General features: G+C 39.6%; 1 protein-coding gene across 2 annotated transcripts; it reads left to right on the forward strand.

The window, feature by feature from the left end:
- The first annotated feature begins 9229 nt into the window (after positions 1-9229).
- Positions 9230-20649, forward strand: LOC121378202 (tripartite motif-containing protein 2-like). 2 transcript variants are annotated; one of them, XM_041506281.1, is made up of 2 exons: positions 9230-9401; positions 18529-20649. In XM_041506281.1, exon 2 carries the CDS (start codon positions 18585-18587, stop codon positions 19686-19688), a length of 1104 nt encoding a protein of 367 aa, XP_041362215.1. In that variant the 5' UTR covers positions 9230-9401; positions 18529-18584; the 3' UTR covers positions 19689-20649. The 2 variants fall into 2 exon arrangements, with proteins under 2 accessions (XP_041362215.1, XP_041362214.1); XM_041506280.1 differs by lacking the exon at positions 9230-9401 and adding an exon at positions 12135-12250.
- Positions 20650-23543: the final 2894 nt, after the last annotated feature.

Consider the following 23543-nt stretch of genomic DNA (forward strand, 5'->3'; position numbering starts at 1 on the left):
GCTCCTAGGTGATGACCCGGTCACCAATGTCATATATCCAATGAAAAATAACACGATTGAAATTGGTTACACTGTGACGTATAGTTAACATGACAATCATGTGTCTGTGACACGTAAGTGAGCTACAAGTGTAAAGGTTGTAAATATCTTTTAGTCGAAAAAGATGTTAAAATTTGCTTAAAACCTGGTTTTGGAGGATATGTAAGAAACAGAATAATACATTCGTGTCCGTTAGATACCATTTATCTAACAACTCGTTGTTTAAAAACGTATCAAACTCGCATTCGCTCGTTAGATACATTTTAAAACAACTCGATGTGAGATAAATGGTATCTAACGGCCACTCGTGTATTGTTCTCTATGTACAAGTTAACCTGAAAATTACTTGTCTGTGACGTACAAGTTAACAAGCTAGGGTCGTGCATAGGTTTTAGATGCAAAATGCGTTTTCTGAAGATATGTAAGAAACAGAATACTACAATCGGGTCCGTTAGATACCATTTACTTTAAAACTCGTTTTTAAACAATTCGTTGAAAGATAAATGGCATCTAACGGCGGCTCATGTCGTATTCTCTACATTGGGACATCGTGTGCTAAATATATCTTGATGCTGGCTTATTTGTACTGTAGAAAAAACATTTATTATAATTGTTTGTTTGTTTTTGTTTTGTTTCTTTCGTTTCTTTTTTTCCTTTTTTTTTTTTCTTCTATTTTTTTGTTGTTTTCTCCAAGTGTTATATTTCCAAACTCCTCATCACTCGTAGTACGAGATTACGTGCCGCGTTCGTGTTCCATTTATAACTCATCATGTGCTATCTTACGTAAGAATTTTACATTTTTATGTAATCGAATACATAAAATGTTATTAATGTTGATACCGGTAGAGAGAGGGGGGGGGGGGGGGGCATATTGTGTGTGCGTGATAGGAGGTCTAGACTCACGACGGCAAAAATATTTCTACCACTGATTTTAAAGTGCATTCACCGCTAATATACAACTTCCATTTAATTAGTTCTTTAAGATTACGTAGTGAATACATTTATGTTTGTTTATAATAGTATCTGGATATTGTATGCGTTTCTAATCGTTCTAGTAGCTAAAACTTCATTTTATTGCTTTATATAAAGTTTTTCGAACGTTATTGGAGGCAAAATCCAGTTTGCTCTCTTAAAAAAAAAAAAACAGCAGAAGAAAGGAACTTACGTTTTATTTAACGACGCACTGAACACATTTTATTTAGTGTTATATGGCGTCAGACATATGGTTAAGGACCACACAGATATTGATAAAGGAAACCCGCTGTCGCCACTTCATGGGCTACTCTTTTCGATTAGCAGCATGGGATCTTTTATATGCATCATCCCATAGACAGAATAGCACTTACCACGGCATTTGATGTACCAGTCGTGGTACAGAGGCTGGAGCGAGAAATAGCCCCAATGGGCCCACCGACGGGAATCGATCCTAGACAGATCGCGCATCAAACGAGTGCTTTACCACTGGGCTACGTCTCGCTCCAAAACAACCAGTAGAATGACCAGAAACACATTGGCTATGAAGAATTTGAAGATGCTGATATTCTAAACACAAACATGTATATTTAATATGTAATTTTACTTGTTAAAACATTTGCTATGGCAAAGGCGGATCCGCCCCCCCCCCCCTCCCCCCAACACAATTCAAGTGCCCCATTTTTTAACAATTTGTTTACTATTTTCATTTCAGGAAGGGTGGGATTTAGCTCAATCGGTTGAGTGCTCGCTTGAAGTGCTTGCGACGCAGGATCGAATCACCTCAGTGGATCCATTCAATTGACTGGGGTTTTTTCTCGTTACAATCAGTGCACCACAACTGATCAAAGGCCGTGGTATGTGCTTTCCTGTCTGTGGGAAAGTGCATATAAAAGACACCTTGCTGCTAATGGAAAAAGATAATGGGTTTCTTCTGATGACTACCAGTCAAAAATACCAAATGTTTGACATCCAATAGCCGATGATTAATTAGTCAATGTGCTCTAGTGGTGTCGCTAAACAAAGCTAACTTTTTTCATTTCAGGAATGTCAAACTTTTATTGACGTGCCTTTTACAGGGGTTTGTCTTTGTGCCCTTTTGCCCTTTGTTGACCCCTCGCCCTTGGTACGTCAGAAACAAGGGGGTGCAAACTCGGTATTTTTTTCTTTTAAAAAATAATATGTACTATACGTGATAATTTACGGTATTTAAAGCCAGTGATTTCAGGACTCCCCGCTACTTTGTTTAACGACTTCACCAGAACACATCTATTTATTAATCATCGGCTATTGTATGTCAAATATTTGGTAATTTTGACATATAGTCTAAAAGAGTAAACCCGACACATTTTTTCTATTAATAACAAGGGAACTTTTATATGCACCATACAACAGACAGGATAGCACATACCACGGCCTTTGATATACCAGTTGTGGCTGGAACGAAAACAAACAGACCAATAGGCCCACCGACGGGGCTCCATCCTAGTCCGACGGTGCAGCGCGCGAGCCCTTTACCACTGGGCTACGTCCACACCCTCCTCCCCTCCTCCCCTCCCCCTCAACACACAGACACACTTGAAATAATTATTAAACAAGAAGAAGAAAAAAAGGTATTAAAGGGTCATTTCATAAACAGGGGGCGGGACGTAGCCCAGTGGTAAAGCGTTCGCTTGATGCGCGGTCGGTCTGGGATCGATCCCCGTCGGTTAGCCCAATGGGCTATTTCTCGCTCCAGCCAGTGCACTACGACTGGCATATCAAAGGCCGTGGTAGGTGTTATCCTGTCTGTGAGATGGTGCATATAAAAGATCCCTTGCTGCTAATCGAAAAGAGAAGCCCATGAAGTGTGCGACAGCGGGTTTCCTCTCTCAATATATGTGGGGTCATTAAGCATATGCCCGACGTCATATAACCGAAAATAAATTGTGTTGAGTGCGTCGTTAAATAAAACAGTTCCTTCCTTCCTTCATATATAAGGCTTTCCTTTTTGACCCGATCTGAACACTCTGTTTATTACAATCATTTTAAGATTAAAACAATGATTCAAACTTGTGTATTGTAGCTATTATTCCTAAGTTCTTTGTATACGCAGGTTTTGATCTCCACAATCGTAAGAAATTTTAGTTATCTGTAATAATTAAACGTATAGGAAATAGACCTAAAGGCACAATTAGCAATACTCTTATAGACCCCGTTTTACGAAGCTATCTCAGCGCTAAGATCAACTTAAGTGCGTTAGGCAGTCGTCCACTTACGATGATGTTAGCACTGTGATCTTTTCGTATAACAGGGCCTATGGTCTATAATTCTATTTCTTACACATCCATTGGTGAGAACATCGTTCGTTATTTTGAAAACACATACTTGTTAACACATATACGTGCGATAACATTTTACAGACATACGACTGGCTGCACCTGAGTGATGACCATCCCTAAGTTCAGCCAGCGAACGTTTCGCTAACGTTCGCGAACTATTTGATTGGTTCCCGACGTGGCCATTTGGTTTAACGTGAGGCGCCTAAACCAGTCTAGCGGACGCTTTTCTGCTCGGTCTGGTTTAACGCTGGCCAGATCACCAATGCAATATCACCCAATGGAAAAGCACGGTAGAAATCGATCACTAGATGTGACGTACATTTCTTACACACCCGTTTGTGAGAACACCATGCGTTATTTATAATAACACATACCGTGTGTTAACAATTTCAAGACATACGACTGGCTGCTCCTAGGTGATGACCCGGTCACCAATGTCATATATCCAATGAAAAATAACACGATTGAAATTGGTTACACTGTGACGTATAGTTAACATGACAATCATGTGTCTGTGACACGTAAGTGAGCTACAAGTGTAAAGGTTGTAAATATCTTTTAGTCGAAAAAGATGTTAAAATTTGCTTAAAACCTGGTTTTGGAGGATATGTAAGAAACAGAATAATACATTCGTGTCCGTTAGATACCATTTATCTAACAACTCGTTGTTTAAAAACGTATCAAACTCGTATTCGCTCGTTAGATACATTTTAAAACAACTCGATGTGAGATAAATGGTATCTAACGGCCACTCGTGTATTGTTCTCTATGTACAAGTTAACCTGAAAATTACTTGTCTGTGACGTACAAGTTAACAAGCTAGGGTCGTGCATAGGTTTTAGATGCAAAATGCGTTTTCTGAAGATATGTAAGAAACAGAATACTACAATCGGGTCCGTTAGATACCATTTACTTTAAAACTCGTTTTTAAACAATTCGTTGAAAGATAAATGGCATCTAACGGCGGCTCATGTCGTATTCTCTACATTGGGACATTGTGTGCTAAATATATCTTGATGCTGGCTTATTTGTACTGTAGAAAAAACATTTATTATAATTGTTTGTTTGTTTTTGTTTTGTTTCTTTCGTTTCTTTTTTTCCTTTTTTTTTTTTTCTATTTTTTTGTTGTTTTCTCCAAGTGTTATATTTCCAAACTCCTCATCACTCGTAGTACGAGATTACGTGCCGCGTTCGTGTTCCATTTATAACTCATCATGTGCTATCTTACGTAAGAATTTTACATTTTTATGTAATCGAATACATAAAATGTTATTAATGTTGATACCGGTAGAGAGGGGGGGGGGGGGGGGGGCATATTGTGTGTGCGTGATATAATATGAGCCGTCATATTTTTTGGTAAATAACAGGTAATAACCTTACAAAACTAGATCTCAGGTATTTGGGCTCTTATCTTAATTATATCTTGTAAAAATACAGCATTAATGACGTCACGTTTTCGAAATCAAAGTAAACGGAGTCAAAATGAAATTTCAACGTTATTACCTTATTCTAGGTTACTTCCCGCCCAATTTTAATGAAATCAATTGATTTGGAATCGGTACTTTTTCGTTTTATTTTTAGTCAGTATTTTAAAGGGACACGCCCTAGTTGTTAACCATTACGCCGTCGTTTTTCGCTATTAAACCCATTTTCTCACAAATAAAATTACACTTTACTTACATTTTATTATTTAGAATATACATTTCCATTCACCTGAAATGTTTTTTGGTAATCCTGGTGTTTGTAATACCACAGAATGTATTTTTCGTATTTCTGCGCGTCTGAGATAAAATCGTTGAGCACACAAGGTCTAATCTATTTTTAGAGGGGATCTTCCCGTTATCATTTTGGTTCGGTTTGTTTTCTCGTGCCCAGTTCGCGCAATCAACATCCGATTTGTTGTCGTTCAAGCTATACAAGCTATACTGTTACCTTTACTTAAATAGAGTAGGACAAAAAAAGAACTTACATTTTCGTCCTGGGGAGGGGAAGTGCCTCCCCACCTCCGGTTCCTACAGACTGTACTACTACTACTACTACTACCACTACCATTACTACTACTACTGCTACTATTACTACTACTACTACTACTACTACTACTACTACTACTACTACTACTACTACTACTACTATTACTACCACCACCAACAATAATAAACGGTGCATCTAATTGCTAATAACAATAGGTTAGCCACTAGTACCCGGTGACGAATAGCAAATGTAGGCTAATTGCGGTTTATATATAAAATTTATTCTTTCAAACACTGTAGTATAGTCAACATGGTCAGTGACGGAATATCATTGTCGTCTTATTCCGATTCAAGTATCATGATTGCTGCAGCAGTCACTTCCTCGACAGAAACACCCATGTTGGTAAAGTAACTTCCTGTTCCAAACTAATTCCTTTCGCTGTCCAGGACAGAACAGTTGGAACATGCCCAGAAGAGGTGAAATAAACGCACCCCAAGTCTGTGTGCGCTCTGGGAAATTTGTCGTGACATAGGCATTTCTGTGCTTCGAGCGACATCTACCGGTGACATCAGAATACCAACTTATTTTAAAATTATTTAAAGTAATTGGGTCACGGGGATTCCCATGGTATTTATCGATATAAAACCTGCTTTTTCACTCTATTTTATAAAAACGTGATCTAAGTGTGTGACAGTTTTGTAGATTAACCAAAATTAAAATTAATTTTCGCGGGCTGAAACTAGGGCGTGCGACTTTAAGTTATATGTTCCGATTTTTTTTTTTTTTTTAAAGCAATATATTCCGATTTAACTTTTTAAAATAACTCTACAGATCCCATACAGTAGCCTAATACTAATTAGTGAGAGATAAAAATTTAGCGAACTACAACATTTCGCACCAATGTTTTTTAATTTTCTGTTACACATTGCACCCACCCCACTTCCTGTATCCACTATGGAGTAGTTTCATATTTTGTTGGTGCTGTACTGTCGAACGATATCGTTTCATTCTTCGTTTGGTAGTGGGCATGTTGTAACCTGGTACTTGGGGCGGACAAAGGGTCGAATGGTTTTACATTTAGTTTTGTTTCTTTTGTGACAAGTGTTCTCGCTGCTCCATTTAAGCGAGGCGGCCGGCCCGCTATTGTATTTTGCCGCCCAGCTTTTGTGTTTTGTCGCCCCCTTTATTTTTTTCCATCCCTCTTTATTTTCCCGCATCCTACTATATTTTATAGAACCCAGCTCCGCTATTTCATACTGGACACCTGTTTTTTTACACAAAAAAAAAAAAATCGATCAGTCGGCACACTTGACATCAAAGAAAACAAGCCGCGGTGTGGAAAAACTTCAGTAGCTTACGATAGTTACCGTAACGCAATTTAACACGATTTTAACAGCCTCGGTCAAACAGTCTTTTGTGTTCACTAACTTTTGTCTGATATTTTGTTCTCAATTGCAGATGTAGTTGGTCGTAACTGATGATTTTTAATTACTGTCATTTGTTTATTTGGCAATTCTTTATAAAATATTAGAAACTTTTAATTTTGAGGGTATTACCGCTTATTAAAAATAACGGAAGTGGTAGTGTTAATCACTAAAAGTATTTTTCTTGGATGCCAAATTATATATACACCGCCTTTACAAAAACGAAACGAAACTACTTTTTATTACCTGGCGATATCAGTGCGATCGATTCATTCGATGAAGAAATAAAAAGAACACAGACATGTTATCCCAATTTAGGGGATCACCTTTATTTATTTTTTTAGATATCTTGAAATCTTTATTAAAATAATATTAAAACAAGGGGTATGTGTTTTCGCAAAGTCGACCAATACCCAACGATAAGCCTACACGTAGGCCAAGTACTCGGGATAGCCTTTACGGTAACCATGTTTCTCACCTTTTTCTTTTTTCTTTTTCTCTTCTGGTTTCTTTTTTTAGGGGGGGGGGGGGGGGGTGGAGGGCGCCCTCCTTTAATTTTTACCCAGTGAGAATATTATGTAGGCCTACATTTCCTTCTGCTCTTTTTCCATTTCCTTCAACTTCAAAATATGGTCATACATTTGATTTTCAGATTATTTTCTAAAAGACAATCCACTGCATCCTTTCTGTAACTTGTGCTAATTGGATGAGGTTTAGTGTCATTCTGCTCACTGGTGTTATCATCAACTAAGTGTTTGATTCTATGTTCAGTATTATTGTCAACATCTACTGGACTGTATTTATCATATTCATCCAGTACAGTTAAGGTTAAAGTTAGAGAACATTGATTTATTAATCATCGACTATTGGATGTCAAACATTTGGTAATATTGACCTATAGTCTTACAGAGGAAACACGCCACATTTTTCTGTTAGTAGCAACGGATGTTTTATATGCACCATCCCACAGACAGGATAGCACATACCACGGCCTTTGATATGCCAGTCGTTGTGCACTGGATGGGACGAGAAATAGCCCAATGGCTACACCGACGGGGATCGATCCCAGACCTACAGCGCATCAGACGGGCGTTTTATCACTGGACTACGTCCCGCTCATCATCTAATACAGATACTGTTTCTTCCGTTTCCACTGTTCTTAGTCTTGGTCCTCTATTTTGAATTCCAAAGTGTGCCTCAAAGAGTAGGCCTACTTCAGTCTCTTGTAAAATTAAAATATAAATCTGTAAGGAAAGACAACCAATTTCTACACAAATGATGTGAAGTGAGAAAAGTGAACAGGTATTATAATAATTTAATAATTATCACACACACGCACGCACGCACATACACACACAGCAATAATAATAATAATAAAATTGGGTCAAACAACCTTTCGAGAATTGATCTACTATGCCTCCGCATGTTAATCTCTACACCAGCCTATGCAATGACATCATAGCGTATAATAAAGGTATATAAATGAAATGTTTCTGTTACCGTACCGCAATGTGTGTGCAGACGACTGTAAATTTGTATGCAAATGATGGTAAAATAACTAAAAATGTAGGAAATGATTTAGTTTTCAGTATTTAGATTATAAATAGAAATAGTAGTAGAAATAGTGGTGTTGATTGTAGTCCACAGAACAGGTAGACCTAACCGTGTGGTAGACCCATGCAACACGGTACGATCCTAATTTGATGTTTGGTCTAACTTATGAATATTGTATTTAACTTCTGGAAAAGTTGCTGAACTTTATGTTATGTATAATCATGTACGTTATAAAAACGTGTGATACTTGCATACCATATCGATATATAGGACTTCTCCCTATGCTTGTAAATGTGTATCAAAGACAGAGACAGAGAGACAGAGACAGACAGACTGACAGACTGACTGACAGACAGCGAAAGGCAGACTATAAGCGTATGAATAATATGCTTTTCAATAATAGTGAAGACAAAACTTACAAAAGAGCAAGCAATAGACAAGAAATCAGCGCGAACCGTATTTGGAGAAATGAACTTTACACAAGCATAGCGACGTTACGGGCATTGATCACACCAGATTTCAAGGGCAGATCCAGGAAATGTTTTAGGGAAGGCACCAAGTGCAAAACGGGCACATGGACCAACTCCTAAAAATTCCCCTTCAATAAATGTCTGGCATTCGTGAAATAAAAATTGTAAAGAAAATTTTGAAATTGTGCAAAAAATTGACTCTTTGATTATATTACGGGGGGTGGGGGTGGGGGGGGGACAGGCCTCTTGGTCACCTACTTTGAATCAACCCTTAAGGTCATTAAGATAACAAATCCTTTTAAGAAAAACATGGTGTCACTCGTGAAACTAAACCTGCTTTCCTGTTTAACTAAACCGGTTTCACACAGTCTGCACTCTCTTTTCTCATGGGAAACAATGACTGTCTAATTTATGGAGATAGCTTTATACAACAAAAATATTATGTTACCCTCACTTCTCTGTTGGCCAATGGGTACCCGGGTGTTTTGACGGCGATATGGGTGACGTACTGCGTAATAGCAGTGACCTCAGCGCCACGCGGCTTTTAACACCAGTGTAGTTTGCTGACCGTACGGGTGTTGGATAACACGGAGATAAGTTTACAGACGTGACTTCCACGATACGCTGGTGATCGATATCGTACGTGATAGGTAGGTGTTTTGTGTATATTTATTGAGACAAGGGTTTCACCTGCCCCCCCCCCCCCCCACACACACACCTCCCCTCCTTTTAGATTTGCTTCTTTTCCTTTTCTTTTCTTTTCTCTTTTTTTTTTTTTTTTTTTTGGTGTGTGTGTGTGTGTGTGTGTGTGTGTGTCTTTGGGGAGATAGAGACTACTACTAGACCACATTGATTTATTAATCATCGGCTGTCGGATATCAAACATTTGGTAATTTTAACATATATTAGTAGTCAGGATAGCACATACCACGGCCGTTGATATAGCTCAGTTGACCCACCGATGGCAATCGATCTTAGACCGATCGCGCATCAAGCGAGCGTTCTACCACTGGGCTACGTGGCGGCGGTGGACAAAATCACTTTAAATACATTTAATGAATTCTCCTTTGAACTCATACATGGTTTTGTTGTTGTGTGGGTTGTTTTAAATAGTTATTTTTATATTTCCGACCAGTGCTCCACGAATGGTATATCAAAGATTGTGTGGTATCAGTTTCGTGTCCAGGGTGGTACCTAGATTAAAGCAATTGTGGGGGAGGGGGGCAAGGGTGTTTAGTGCAAAAAAAAGAGTCAGAGCTCTGACATAGCCAGTGGGGAGTGCATGGGGGGGGGGGGGGGGTAATCACACCTGTTTTCCCCCCACCCTTTTATATTTTCATGTCGCGCCATAACACTATTCATAGTGAGTGTGCTTGCCCCCACCCCCACCAAGATAAAATCCTGGCTACCCTAATGGATCGCAGCGCAGAAAAATAGGCCCTTCTGTTAGACAAGCGTATTACATGTATATTACAGTATCATAAATTAGTAACACTGATATGCCTATCCCTGACACTACAATATTTGTATTTGAGGTAATAAACTTGATTTAAAAAATAAAAATATGCATAGGGTATTAACGCGTTTGCTTTCAATATAAATTAACTTTTTATGTGTTTTTGTTCCCGTTGTTTATGGTCTCTTGACTGTATTGGAAGGAAGGAAGTGTTTTATTTAACGACGCACTCAACACATTCTATTTATGGTTATATGGCGTCAGACATATGGTTAAGGACCACTCAGATATTGAGGGAGGAAACCCGCTGTCGCCACTTCAGGGGCTACTGTTCGATTAGCAGCAAGGGATATTTTATATGCACCATTCCACAGACAGGGTAGTACATACTACGGCCTTTGATATACCAGTCGTGGTGCACTGGCTGAAACAAGAAATAGCCCAATGGGCTGACTGTATTGGGTGTATATCGCTGTTAGTATTTTTATTACACGAAAGGACCACAACTAGTTGGGGAGTGTGTGTGTGTGTGGGGGGGGGGGGGGGGGTATAGGTGGCAGTCCTGTTTAGAATTTTAAAAAAAATTGGAGTGGCCCAGTGCTATTTTAGATTTTGTGGTATTTAATGAGTATATTTAATAACTGAGGTGGGACTTTAATAAACCATTTGTCTGTTGGAAAGAACCGCATATTTCTTGCTGTGCCCAAATTTATCAGCAATCCATCTCCGTGTCCTAAGGTAACGTACATTTTGTTTTGTTTTGATTAACGACACCACTAGAACACATTGATTTATTAATCATCGGCTATTGGACGTCAAACATTTGGTAATTTTGACATATAGTCTAAGAAAGGAAACCCGCTATATATTTTTTTCCATTAGTAGCAAGGGATCTTTTATATGCACCATACCACAGACAAAATAGCACATACCACGGCCTTAGATATACCAGTCGTGGTGCACTGGCTGGAATGAGAAATAGCCCAATGGGACCACCGACGGGGATCGATCCTAAACCGACTGCTTATCAAGCGGGCACTTTACCCCTGGGTTACGTCCCGCCCCAAGGCTACGTACAAGTCCTCTATGGTTTGAGAAGCACTGATAAAGAGGCATGTGGGACGTAGCTCAGTTGTAAAGCGCTCGCCTGATGCGCGGTCGGTTTAGGATCGATCCCCGTCGGTGGGCCCATTGGGATGTTTCTCATTCCAGCCAATGCATCGTGACTGGTATATCAAACGTCGTGGTATATGCTATCCTATCTGCGGAATGATGCATATAAAATATTCTTTGCTACTGATGGAATAATGTAGCGTGTTTCCTCTCTAAGACTATATGTCAAAATTACCAAATGTTTGACATCCAATAGCCGATGATTAATAAATTCATGTGCTCTAGTGGTGTTGTTAAACAAAAGAAACTTTTAACTTTGAGTAGATGCGGATTAATGGTGGGGGGTATCATGTGAGTCATTGACTGGTGTATTTAATATCGATGATGGTAAATTAGTATGCGAGAATTTGTCTCTGGATGTTGGGCGTGGGTCCCGGTAGTTTAGGTGGGGGTGTCATGGGTCCATGTCCACCCAATCGCACCTTTTGTTTTTTTTTCCCCACCACCCTTTATATTTACCTGTCGCTCCATAACACGATTCACAGACCAGGGTTGGGATTTTTTAGTTTATCAAGTTACAGCTTGGTAAATATCCGCTTTTAGTGGCACCCCCACCCCACCCTCTAACCAACCTGGATCCGCCTTTCGTGTGTGACACCAGTAACCTAGTTGTATTATGTGATTGGAATACCGTCCTCCAATTTCCATTATTACTCTTCTCCTTTGTGTCGACTCCACTGATGCACGGGATATCGCATAGCCCTACACAATGAAAGGACAAAACTGGCCCGCGCAGTCTGAAAAACACACTTGTAACGCTGAGACCAACGTCATATGAATCCTTTTCTGTTAGCCGGTCATTTTCACGAGGAATTCCGTCATTCAGCTTTGTACTGCAGGTTTCAATAGGTAAAGTCAATTAACTTGAAGGTACGTGTTCTTTGCTGTTTGATGTTAATGAACTTTAAAGGAATGAATGAATGAATATTTAACGACACCCCAGTACGAAAAATACATCGGCTATTGGGTGTCAAACTATGGTTAATGCAAACAAATGATGATCAACATCATTATAAAAACACAGTGTAAAGAACTGTGCAAAAATACAAATATCACAGACAGATACTGACTTTTATTCAAAATTTCAATTTGTGCTGTATTGGCCATTCTCAAAGAGAATGTTACACCCCTGCACCACGGTGAGGTTACAGCACGCGCAGGGGAACTTTAAAGGAGAAGATCTTATTTTCAATCTGTGAATAATGCTTATAGACACAACGTTTATTTAATCTACAAAACTGCAACGCATCTGGATAAGATCTTAACAGAGATAAGCTAAAATATGCGATGTTTAGACGCGGTAATGGTAAAGTTTGTTTTGTTTAACGACACCACTAGAACACATTGATTTGTTAATGATCGGCTATTGAATGTGAAACATTTGGTAATTTTGACAGATAGTCTTAGAAAGGAATTCAATATAGTGTTTCTTGCCATTCTGGTTTCCGTTGTAATCGCTTAAAGTAGCAGAGCCTCATTTTAAAACACTATGACGTATTTTTCTCTATTAAAGCCAGTTTTGATCATTTAACTTCGAAGTACTTACATTTTATTATTTCGTGTGCCTGAAGTGGTTCTGGTCATCCAGGTTTTTGTAATACCCCAAAATGCATTTTTGCTTTCATAATTCTGAAAAATGCACGTTCGTCTATCTGTGGGGAAGTGCATATAAAAGATTACTTGCTGCTAAGGGAAAAATGTAGCGGGTTTCCTCTGATGACTACGAGTTAGAATTACCAAATGTTTGATGTCCAACAGTTGAAGATTGATTAACTTTAATTAATTTTTAACTGTAGCAGCGATAAAGGACGACAAAGTAAAGGAACAATAATCTTTCCAACCGACTTTAGGAATGGAATGTCCAAGCTGCGCCGCAAGGTACTCATTATCGTATTGGATAGTTTTGTTAATAACACGTGAAAGTTTGCTTCACTACACTATATTGAGTGGTTTCATCAATACCTCTTACGAAATTGGTCTTAAGGACCCCTTAAAAATTCTTGGCATAATATTTTCTAACGATGTTTTAAAAATAAATAAATCATTCTTAAAAAATAACTGTCTAAAGCTAAACTGATTTTGTTCTCGATGTGACCGGAAACAAATATATTACTAACCATTAAAGGGACAATCTCAAGTGTCATAAAGACAACAACAAAAAATTATTTTTCTTGAGAAATGCACAGATTATACTTTGAATTGTATGCCTAGAAAAATATTGAGTCTCCATATATACAAATTGCTTCTTAATCACTGGCGTAGCCAGGAGTTTATGTTGGGGGGGGGGGGGGGGGGGGGGACCCACTATGGGGGGGTGGGCAACACACACCGTGTGTGTATGTATAATTTTATAAAAATTAATAGAGTAAAAAAAAGAAAAGCAAAAAGCATTGCCCCCGTGCCACCCCACCCCCACCCCCTTCCACTCGCTACGCCACTGCTGTTGATTGAAAACATACTTATTGTACAATACATGCAAGGTGTTTATAAGGTGGTTTCTAAATTGGTTCTTTTCCATTAGCAACTATATTTATTAAATTATTCAAATTTTATGTGTGTAAAGTTTCTCTGGTAGATCAGTATCTATCGGATCATTCATTTACGGAGTGGACAACCGGGGTCAAGCATGGGTTGGAGGTTCAGAGGTCAAGTGATAGGACATCTTGGAGCTGATGTTGTATTATAAACCAAATGCATCGCAAGTGTTTACTGTGTTGTTTGATCACAGGCTGGACGTTGACATAAGGTAACCTGGCTTCAGTCCTCTCGTATGACAAGTGGAAGGAAAGGCATGTTTGTTTAAAGGGACATACCCTAGTTTTTTAAACTATTAAAGCCGTTTTTGACAACTGAAATCATACTTTACTTACATTTTATTGTTTAGATTAAAAGTCTTGTAACTTTATCCAAATGTGTTACAGGTTTGTAGATTAACTAAACTTCGTGTTAATTTTGACGGGTTGAAACTAGGGTCTGTCCCTTTAACATCTCAGCAATTTTTGTTTACTGCGGCTATTATGCGTCTGACACTTGGTCTAGACAGTGAGAGGAAACTCGCTGCTGCTACACGGGTTACTCCTACCGAATAGTAATTTCTCGTTCCAGCCAGTGCACCACGACTGATATATCAAAGGCCGTGGTATGTACTACTCTGTCCTATCTGTAGAAAAGTACATAAAAAAAGATCCCTTACTACTAATGGAAACATGTAGCAAGTTTCTTCTCTAAGACTAAATGTCAAAATTACCGAATGGCTAACATCAGATTAATAAATCAATGTGCTCTAGTCGTGCCGTTAAACAAAACAAACTAACTTTTAAAACTACCGAATTGTAATTAGTTAAAGTTTTATTTAAGGACACCACTAGAGGACACTGATTAATTAATCATTGGCTATTGGCTGTAAAACATTTGGTAATTCTGACAGTCTTAGAAAGGAAACCCGCTAAGTTCTTCCATTTAGTAGCAAGGGATCTTTTATATGCACCATCCCACAGACATGATAGCACATACTACTGCCTTTGGGCATTGGCTGGAACAAGATATAATCCCAATGGAAAGGAAATGTGTTATTTAACGACGCACTCAACACATTTTAATTACGGTTATATGGCGTCGGATATATGGTTAAGGACCACACAGTTATAGAGAGAGGGGAAACCCGCTGTCGCCACTTCATGGGCTACTCTTTTCGATTAGCAGCAAGGGATCTTTTATATAGACAGGACAGGATAGCACATACCACGGCCTTTGATGTACCAGTCGTGGTACACTGGCTGAAGCGAGAAATTGGATCCATTGGATGTATCAAACACTGTGGTATATACTGTCCTGTCTCTGACAAAGTGCATATAAAAGACTCCTTACTATTAACTGAAAGTATATCGTTTCTCTGATGATGATGATGATGATGATGATGATGATGACGATGATGACGGGATCTTTTATATGCACCATCCCAAAGACAGGATAGTACATACCACGGCCTTTGTTACACCAGTTGTAGAGCAATGGCTGGAACGAGAAATAGCCCAATGGGTCCACCGATGGGGATCGATCCTAGACCGACCGTGCACCAAACGAACGCTTTACCACTGGGCTAAAAGTAAAGTTTGTTTTATTTAACGCCACTAGAGCACATTGATTTTTGATTTTATCATCGGCTATTGGACGTCAAACATATGGTCATTCTGACACATAGGCTACTCTTTCACGACAGGCAGCAAGGGATCTTTTATTTGCGCTTCCCACAGGCAGTATAGCACAAATCATGCCCTTTGTTGAACCAGATATGGATCACTGGTCGGTGCAAGTGGTTTACACCTACCCATTGAGCCTTGCGGAGCACTCACTCAGGGTTTGGAGTCGGTATCTGGATTAAAAAACCCATGCCTCGACTGGGATCCGAACCCAGTACCTACCAGCTTGTAGGCCGATGGCCTAACCACGACGCCACCGAGGCCGTCTACCACTGGGCTACGTCCCGCCCCTGCATGTATCACAAAGTGTACTGTGATGTTTAGATATTGATATTGTCACATCCCACCACACCGTTTGTTGCTTTTCTATAATACAATTTCAAGCCTTGTAAAGTCTCTTTTAGACGTCAATATAGATTCCAGATTTTACAACACGATTCATAGTATTCATATTATGTAACTTTTCTTTTCATATTTCAGACGTATTTAAATAAATGAGCAACAAAAGTCACAATGTCGATTGTACGTTGTTATTTCTATCTCCAACGTGTAACAATAAGTTGTGAATATGAAATAAAACTCTTGGTTATAGTACTCTCACTCGGATTTTCCATTAGAGTTTGTGTTTTGTCAGAGAACTTCGAGGAGTGTGAACAGAACCTGTTCTCCCCGCTAAAGGACCCACATACTAAACACGTATCAATGCAGTGATATTTAGTGTTCATGGTATACCCGTTAAGACTTCCTGTTATATCTGAGGCAATAACTAAAATACATAGGGATTTTTTTGTTGTTGTTGTTTATTTGTTGTTTGTTTTATTTATTTTTTTGATGTTTTTTTTCTTCAGTTTTTTTTGTTGATGTTTTTTTTCTTCCGTTTTTGTTGTTGTTGGGGTGGGGTTTTTTGTGGGGGTTTTTGGGGGGTTGTGTTTTTTTTGGGGGGTGGGGGATGGGTTGGGTTCTGAGTTGAGGTTCTGGTAAAATATTATTAATATTATTATTGCATGACACTAATTGGTCTAAATGGCAGGTCGCCAACTAAGTAGAGACGATATTAATATTTAGACGGCAGACGTCAGATTACTAATTTACTAATTCTTACTGTACATATAAAAATAAATATATAAACTGTATTGTTACAAAGTTGAAAGTGTAGCACTGTGACAGTATGTTCTACTTACTCGTACCTGTATATACCCTGTATAGGAACGGACGTGTTTATATCACTGCTCTCCATCAGATGTAGGGGCGGGACGTAGCCTAGTGATAAAGCGCTCGCTCAATGCGCAGTCAGTCTGGGATCGATCCCCGTCGGTGGGCCCATTGGGCTATTTCTCGTTCCAGTCAGTGCACCACGACTGGTATATCAAAGGCCGTGGTATGTGCTACCCTGTCTGTGGGGTGGTGCATATAAAAGATCCCTTGCTTCTAATCGAAAAAGAGTAGCCCATGAAGTGGCGACAGCGGGTTTCCTCTCTCAGTATCTGTGTGGTTCTTAACCATGTCTGACGAAATATAACCGTAATAAAAGGCGTTGAGCGCGTCGTTAAATAAAACATTTCTTTCTTTCTATCAGATGTACGATATTGTTAAATGACCAATCCAAGAGTTTGTTTTATGCTTTTTTAAACATCATATTTAACTTGAGGAAATGTTTGTTTTTGCGACTGCTTAAACACGACTGGGTGCGAATGAACATATATTGTTTAAGCCTTAAAAACCTGATACTAGTGATAGCCACGTATTCAGATGAACTATTACATCGTTTAACGCACATATCACGCTGAATTTAGACATCCACCGATGACATTTTACTTGCCGAATCGTTCAAGCTCAATCCGAAAGTAATTTGTTATATTTGGTTATCAGTTTTGTAAATATTCCTTGCAATTTAACCTTGTTTTTCTTGCTGCAAAATTAATTTGTTGGGTATTTTCTTTGAAAAAAAAAAATCCCCAACAAATTAATTTGGCAGCCACTTTAAAACATTAGTTGGAAAATGCATTTGAAATGTGGATTGATGAAGCATAATTAAGTCACCCTTACTGGGCTCGTGACTTATTTTTCATGAATCTACAATTCCTCGCACATTCTCCATTACTAAATAGGCATTAAAGGTGAAAACTATCAAATTTCATAACATATATTTTAATGACCATAATAACAGTTTAGACGGTAACGTTGTTCACGAGTATTCGAAGGCATCAGTGACGCCACTGGTGTTATGATTAAGTGTCATCAGTGTCCGGTAGATAACACTCGTATTCTATTTAGTGAACATGCAGTAACTTTTGTACCGGTCATTCAGATACTGAACTCATGGGTCTATAATAGCCTATATATGGATGCTGCTTTTTCGTGTGCAGCTGGGAAAAGGTTGTAAAGGATTATTGCATTTGTTTAACAACGTCTAGGTACCGGTACATTTTATTCTACCCAACTGGTTGGTGTTTAGTACATACATGGTTACTTCGACACCGGTAAATATAAGCTACTTTTTTTTTCTCCAGTTGATCAAACAATGTATCGGTATAGCCGTAGATAACGTATAAGGGGTATCGTAAAGAAAAAAAAGAAGAAAATACAAAAAATTAGTCGTCCTTTTCAAAATGTTATGTATGTCAGGAAAATATTGTAGAGAAAGGATGTAGCTCATTATTTAAACGGCCACTTGATATGCGACTACTAGCGGTCCTATTAGGCTAGTGCTTCACAACTGGTATAATAAAAACTGCGGTATGTACTGTCCTGTCTGTGAAATAATGCATATAAAAGATCCCTTGTTGCTAATCGAAACAGTAGCATAGGGAGTGGCGGCAGCGAGTTTCCTCTATTATTTTCTGCCTGCGTGATTCTTAACTATGTCTGATGCTATATGTCTGTGGATAAAAAGTGTTGACTGCGTCGTTAAATAAATCATTTCTTTCTTTCTTTTTTCATTTATTGTAGAAGCAAGTCTGCATTATAAACAGTAACCGAACAGACTGAGAGAGTTTTAGCTGGGGATGTCACAGAAGTCCAACGTCAGTGATGAACATACCGAGAGTTTTATTCTGGAAACAATGGATATCCCACATTATAAAGATGACGTCACGCATCCTAGGCAGCCGACAGTGAAAAACGTCACAACACAGGGTCTGATCGTCTGCCTGGATCACCTCCACGCCTCCCAGGACGAGACCAGCGACAACAACTCTAGCACCAACGAGGAAGAAGAACTAGGGGTCGCTGACGAAAGAGAGATAAGTCACGTAAGGTTCTTCGACGACGATGATTCAAACACTCCCGGAACCGAAGCGGTGCTCTATAAATCCTTTGGTAAGAAAGGGAACGGGTACGGACAGCTGCAAGACGCCGTGGATATTAAATGTTTGACAGACGGAAAGGTCATTGTCACGGATATTGTAAATAATAAATTGCAGATGTTTAACAGGTCTGGTCGGCCCACCGCCATGTACATAGCCGACGAGATGATCGAACCCTGGGGTTTGACGCTCACCACGGAACGCAACTTCGCAGTGGTTTCGAGGAAAACAAGACTCGTTTCGGTCATCAGCTCCGATGGACAAGTCCTGGGTACGTTTGGCAACGAGTGTTTTCGGTGTCCCTGTGGAATCGTCACCACAGACGACGGCCACTTCGTCATCACAGACAGCGTGGCCAACACGGTCTCCTTGCACAACGTCGACGGCGACGTCCTCATGTATTTCCAGCACGATCGTCTTCCATTCAAACAGCCGAGATACGTGACCGTGTCCTCTACTACTGGAGATGTGATTGTGTCCGATTCCGGCAACCACTGTCTGAAGGTGTTCGACAGTTCGGGTAAATTCCTCAGACGGATGGGCGCTTACGGAACTGCTGATGGCTGTTTGAAATTCCCCAGAGGCGTCTGTACGGATTCTCTGGGAAACATATACGTCGCTGACCATTACAACAACAGGATATCCGTGTTTTCGCAGACAGGCGGTTTTTCATGTCAACTCGTGACGTCGAGCAATGGTCTGCATCACCCTCAGGGCGTGGCCATATCGAGTAATCAGAATTTATATATAACACACGGGGATCTAAAGTCATCGCAGATCATGGTATTCAAATTGCGACCATGACGTCAGATCAGTTGATTCATATCGCGTTAGCATGTGGTTGTTGTCACACAATACAAATAACCTCGAACGATAATGGCCGACTGTGACAAAACAACATTACGACTGCACCGTTCTCGTATCGTGTGGAGTTGCTTTAAGAGGTGATTTGTCGCCTGACGATTGATTCGTGGGAAGAAGTTCCAAATTAATATTCAGTGTACTTTTTTTCATCAGTATTTCTTTTAGCGACCTGACCTGGTGCTTATAAACCTTTTAGAATCTAGACTCGAGACTCCCAATAGAGTCTGAGACAGTAATGTCAGGACAAGACAAAACAAGACAAGACTGTATTTACACTCGGGCCGTTACACAACGGCATAGGAGGAATATATACATAAACATTTTGTTATATACACGTGACAAGATGGTTGACAGTAAATACATTAATTACAATACATTCACAAACACATATACAAACAAATACAATCACGCACATCAATTGTATGTGCGTGACGTCATTAGAGATTGACTCTGGTTTTATAAGCACGGGCCCAGACAACCATAACAACATGGCGAGATAGAAGATAAGAGGGTGGGCTGAGTTGTAATTTTGTTTTGGGGATATGGGCGGCGAATTATGTTTTAAAAGAGACATACTTCGTCAACATATATACTTGTGGTGAGACACCATGTCATAATTTATTGTCGTTTACTGATGGCGGAAGCGGGTGAAAGAATGTTCTAGGGAGTTGGCGAAAAGTCCAAAAAGGGCACCTACTGTATTTTCATGTACACTAACATGCATTATACAGAGGATTTCAATGTTACACAAACTGGATTTTAGGTGTACAAACACGAACTAGGTCTGATAAAATGTATAATTTCTCAAAAGGCATAGAGTTTTATTCCATATAGTATTGAATTATTATTTTTAACTCAAAATAGGGAGTACCCAATTAAAAGTAAACAAAACGAAAAGGAATATATTGGTTGTCTTTCTTTCTGTGTAGTTATATCCGTGCTTATAACCAGCTAAGGTTGGAGAACGCTGGCACAATATTTGGTGGTCTTTCTTTCTTTTTAGTTATATCCGTGCTTATAACCAGCTAAGGTTGGAGAACGCTGGCACAATATTTGGTGGTCTTTCTTTCTTTGTAGTTATATCCGTGCTTATAACCAGCTAAGGTTGGAGAACGCTGGCACAACATTTGGTGGTCTTTCTTTATTTGTAGTTATATCTGTTCTTATAACCAGCTACGGTTGGAGAACGCTGCCACAATATTTGGTGGTCTTTCTTTCTGTGTAGTTATATCCGTGCTTATAACCAGCTACGGTTGGAGAACGCTGGCACACTATTTGGTGGTCTTTCTTTCTGTGTAGTTATATCCGTGCTTATAACCAGCTACGGTTGGAGAACGCTGGCACAATATTTGGTGGTCGTTCTTTCTTTGTAGTTATATTCGTGCTTTTACCCAGCTAAGGTTGGAGAACGCTGGCACAATATTTGGTGGTCGTTCTTTCTTTGTAGTTATATTCGTGCTTATACCCAGCTAAGGTTGGAGAACGCTGGCACAATATTTGGTGGTCTTTCTTTCTTTTTAGTTATATTCGTGCTTATAATCAGCTAAGGTTGGAGAACGCTGGCACAATATTTGGTGGCCTTTCTTTCTTTGTAGTTATATCCGTGCTTATAACCAGCTAAGGTTGGAGAACGCAGGCACACTATTTGGTGGTCTTTCTTCCTGTGTAGTTATATCCGTGCTTATAACCAGCTACGGTTGGAGAACGCTGGCACAATATTTGGTGGTCTTTCTTTCTTTGTAGTTATATCCGTGCTTATAACCAGCTACGGTTGGAGAACGCTGGCGCAATATTTGGTGGTCTTTCTTTCTTTGTAGTTATATTCGTGCTTATAATCAGCTAAGGTTGGAGAACGCTGGCGCAATATTTGGTGACCTTTCTTTCTTTGTAGTTATATTCGTGCTTATAACCAGCTAAGGTTGGAGAACGCTGGCACAATATTTGGTGGTCTTTCTTTCTTTGTAGTTATATCCGTGCTTATAACCAGCTACGGTTGGAGAACGCTGGCACAATATTTGGTGGTCTTTCTTTCTTTGTAGTTATATCCGTGCTTATAACCAGCTACGGTTGGAGAACGCTGGCACAATATTTGGTGGTCTTTCTTTCTGTGTAGTTATATCCGTGCTTATAACCAGCTAAGGTTGGAGAACTCTGGCACAATATTTGGTGGTCTTTCTTTATTTGTAGTTATATTCGTGCTTATAACCAGCTAAGGTTGGAGAACGCTGCCGCAATATTTGGTGGTCTTTCTTTATTTGTAGTTATATTCGTGCTTATAACCAGCTACGGTTGGAGAACGCTGCCGCAATATTTGGTGGTCTTTCTTTCTGTGTAGTTATATCCGTGCTTATAACCAGCTACGGTTGGAGAACGCTGCCGCAATATTTGGTGGTCTTTCTTTCTTTGTAGTTATATCCGTGCTTATAATCAGCTACGGTTGGAGAACGCTGGCGCAATATTTGGTGGTCTTTCTTTCTTTGTAGTTATATTCGTGCTTATAATCAGCTAAGGTTGGAGAACGCTGGCACAATATTTGGTGGTCTTTCTTTCTTTGTAGTTATATTCGTGCTTATAACCAGCTAAGGTTGGAGAACGCTGGCACAATATTTGGTGGTCTTTCTTTATTTGTAGTTATATCCGTGCTTATAACCAGCTAAGGTTGGAGAGCGCTGGCACAATATTTGGTGGTCTTTCTTTATTTGTAGTTATATTCGTGCTTATAACCAGCTAAGGTTGGAGAACGCTGGCACAATATTTGGTGGTCTTTCTTTCTGGGACGGGACGTAGCCCAGTCGTAAAGCGCGCGCCGATGCGTGATCGGTCTAGGATCGATCCCCGTCGGTGGACCCATTGGACTATTTCTCGTTCCAACCAATGCACCACGACTGGTATATCAAATTGCGTGGTATGTGCATACATGTATAAGAGATCCCTTGCTACTAATGGAAAAATATAGCGGGTTTTCTCTCAAGACTATATGTCGAAAATACCAAATTTTGAATTCCAATAGCCGATGATAAATAAATCAATGTGCTCAAGTGGTGTCGTTAAACAAAACAGATTTTAAAATGTCATTAGATGCGGATCACAGGTGTCTGTGTGTGTGTGTGCGTGTGTGCGTGTGTGTGTGGCGGGCAGGGGGTGGGGATCGTGTGCCATGTGAGTCATTGACTAATGCATTTTAATATAGATGATGGCAAATACTAGGGGTTTTTTTTGGGGGGGGGTTGTTTTGGGGTGTTTTGTTTTTGTGGGGTTTTTGGGGGGGGGGGTTTAGGGGGGGAGGGGTTCGTGCTTATATCCAGTTAAAGTTGAAGCACGCTGTCCCGAGTACACACCTCGACTGTATAGACTGTCTGTCCAGAATAGTGGGTTTGTGAAAGAAACGGCCAATGAGTCATTAAATTCGCTCTAGTTGGGAGACGGTACCGGGAGGTGAACCACGTACCAACCAGCCGATGTTTTAATCACTGAATCGATGGCAGGCTTTCAACAGTTTGGATAAAAAAAAAAAAAATTCTTCTTCTTTATTAGCAAAACGAATTTTCATGTTTTAATTGTATATTCTGCGAAGGATCCTCATCAATTAATGTTTTTGGGTTTTTTTATAAATTATTATTATTATTCTCTCTCTCTCTCTCTCTCTCTCTCTCTCTCTCTCTCTCTCTCTCTCTCTCTCTCTCTCTCTCTCTCTCTCTCTCTCTCTTTCGTGGCCCTATGATAACCAACGACGTGTGAGGAAAGCTGCACAGTTCACCACTTAAATGTATTATACTGGTTTGTGAAATCTCACAA

This window comes from Gigantopelta aegis, chromosome 8, assembly GCF_016097555.1.
Source record: "Gigantopelta aegis isolate Gae_Host chromosome 8, Gae_host_genome, whole genome shotgun sequence".
In the NCBI taxonomy this organism is placed as follows: Eukaryota; Metazoa; Mollusca; class Gastropoda; order Neomphalida; family Peltospiridae; genus Gigantopelta; species Gigantopelta aegis.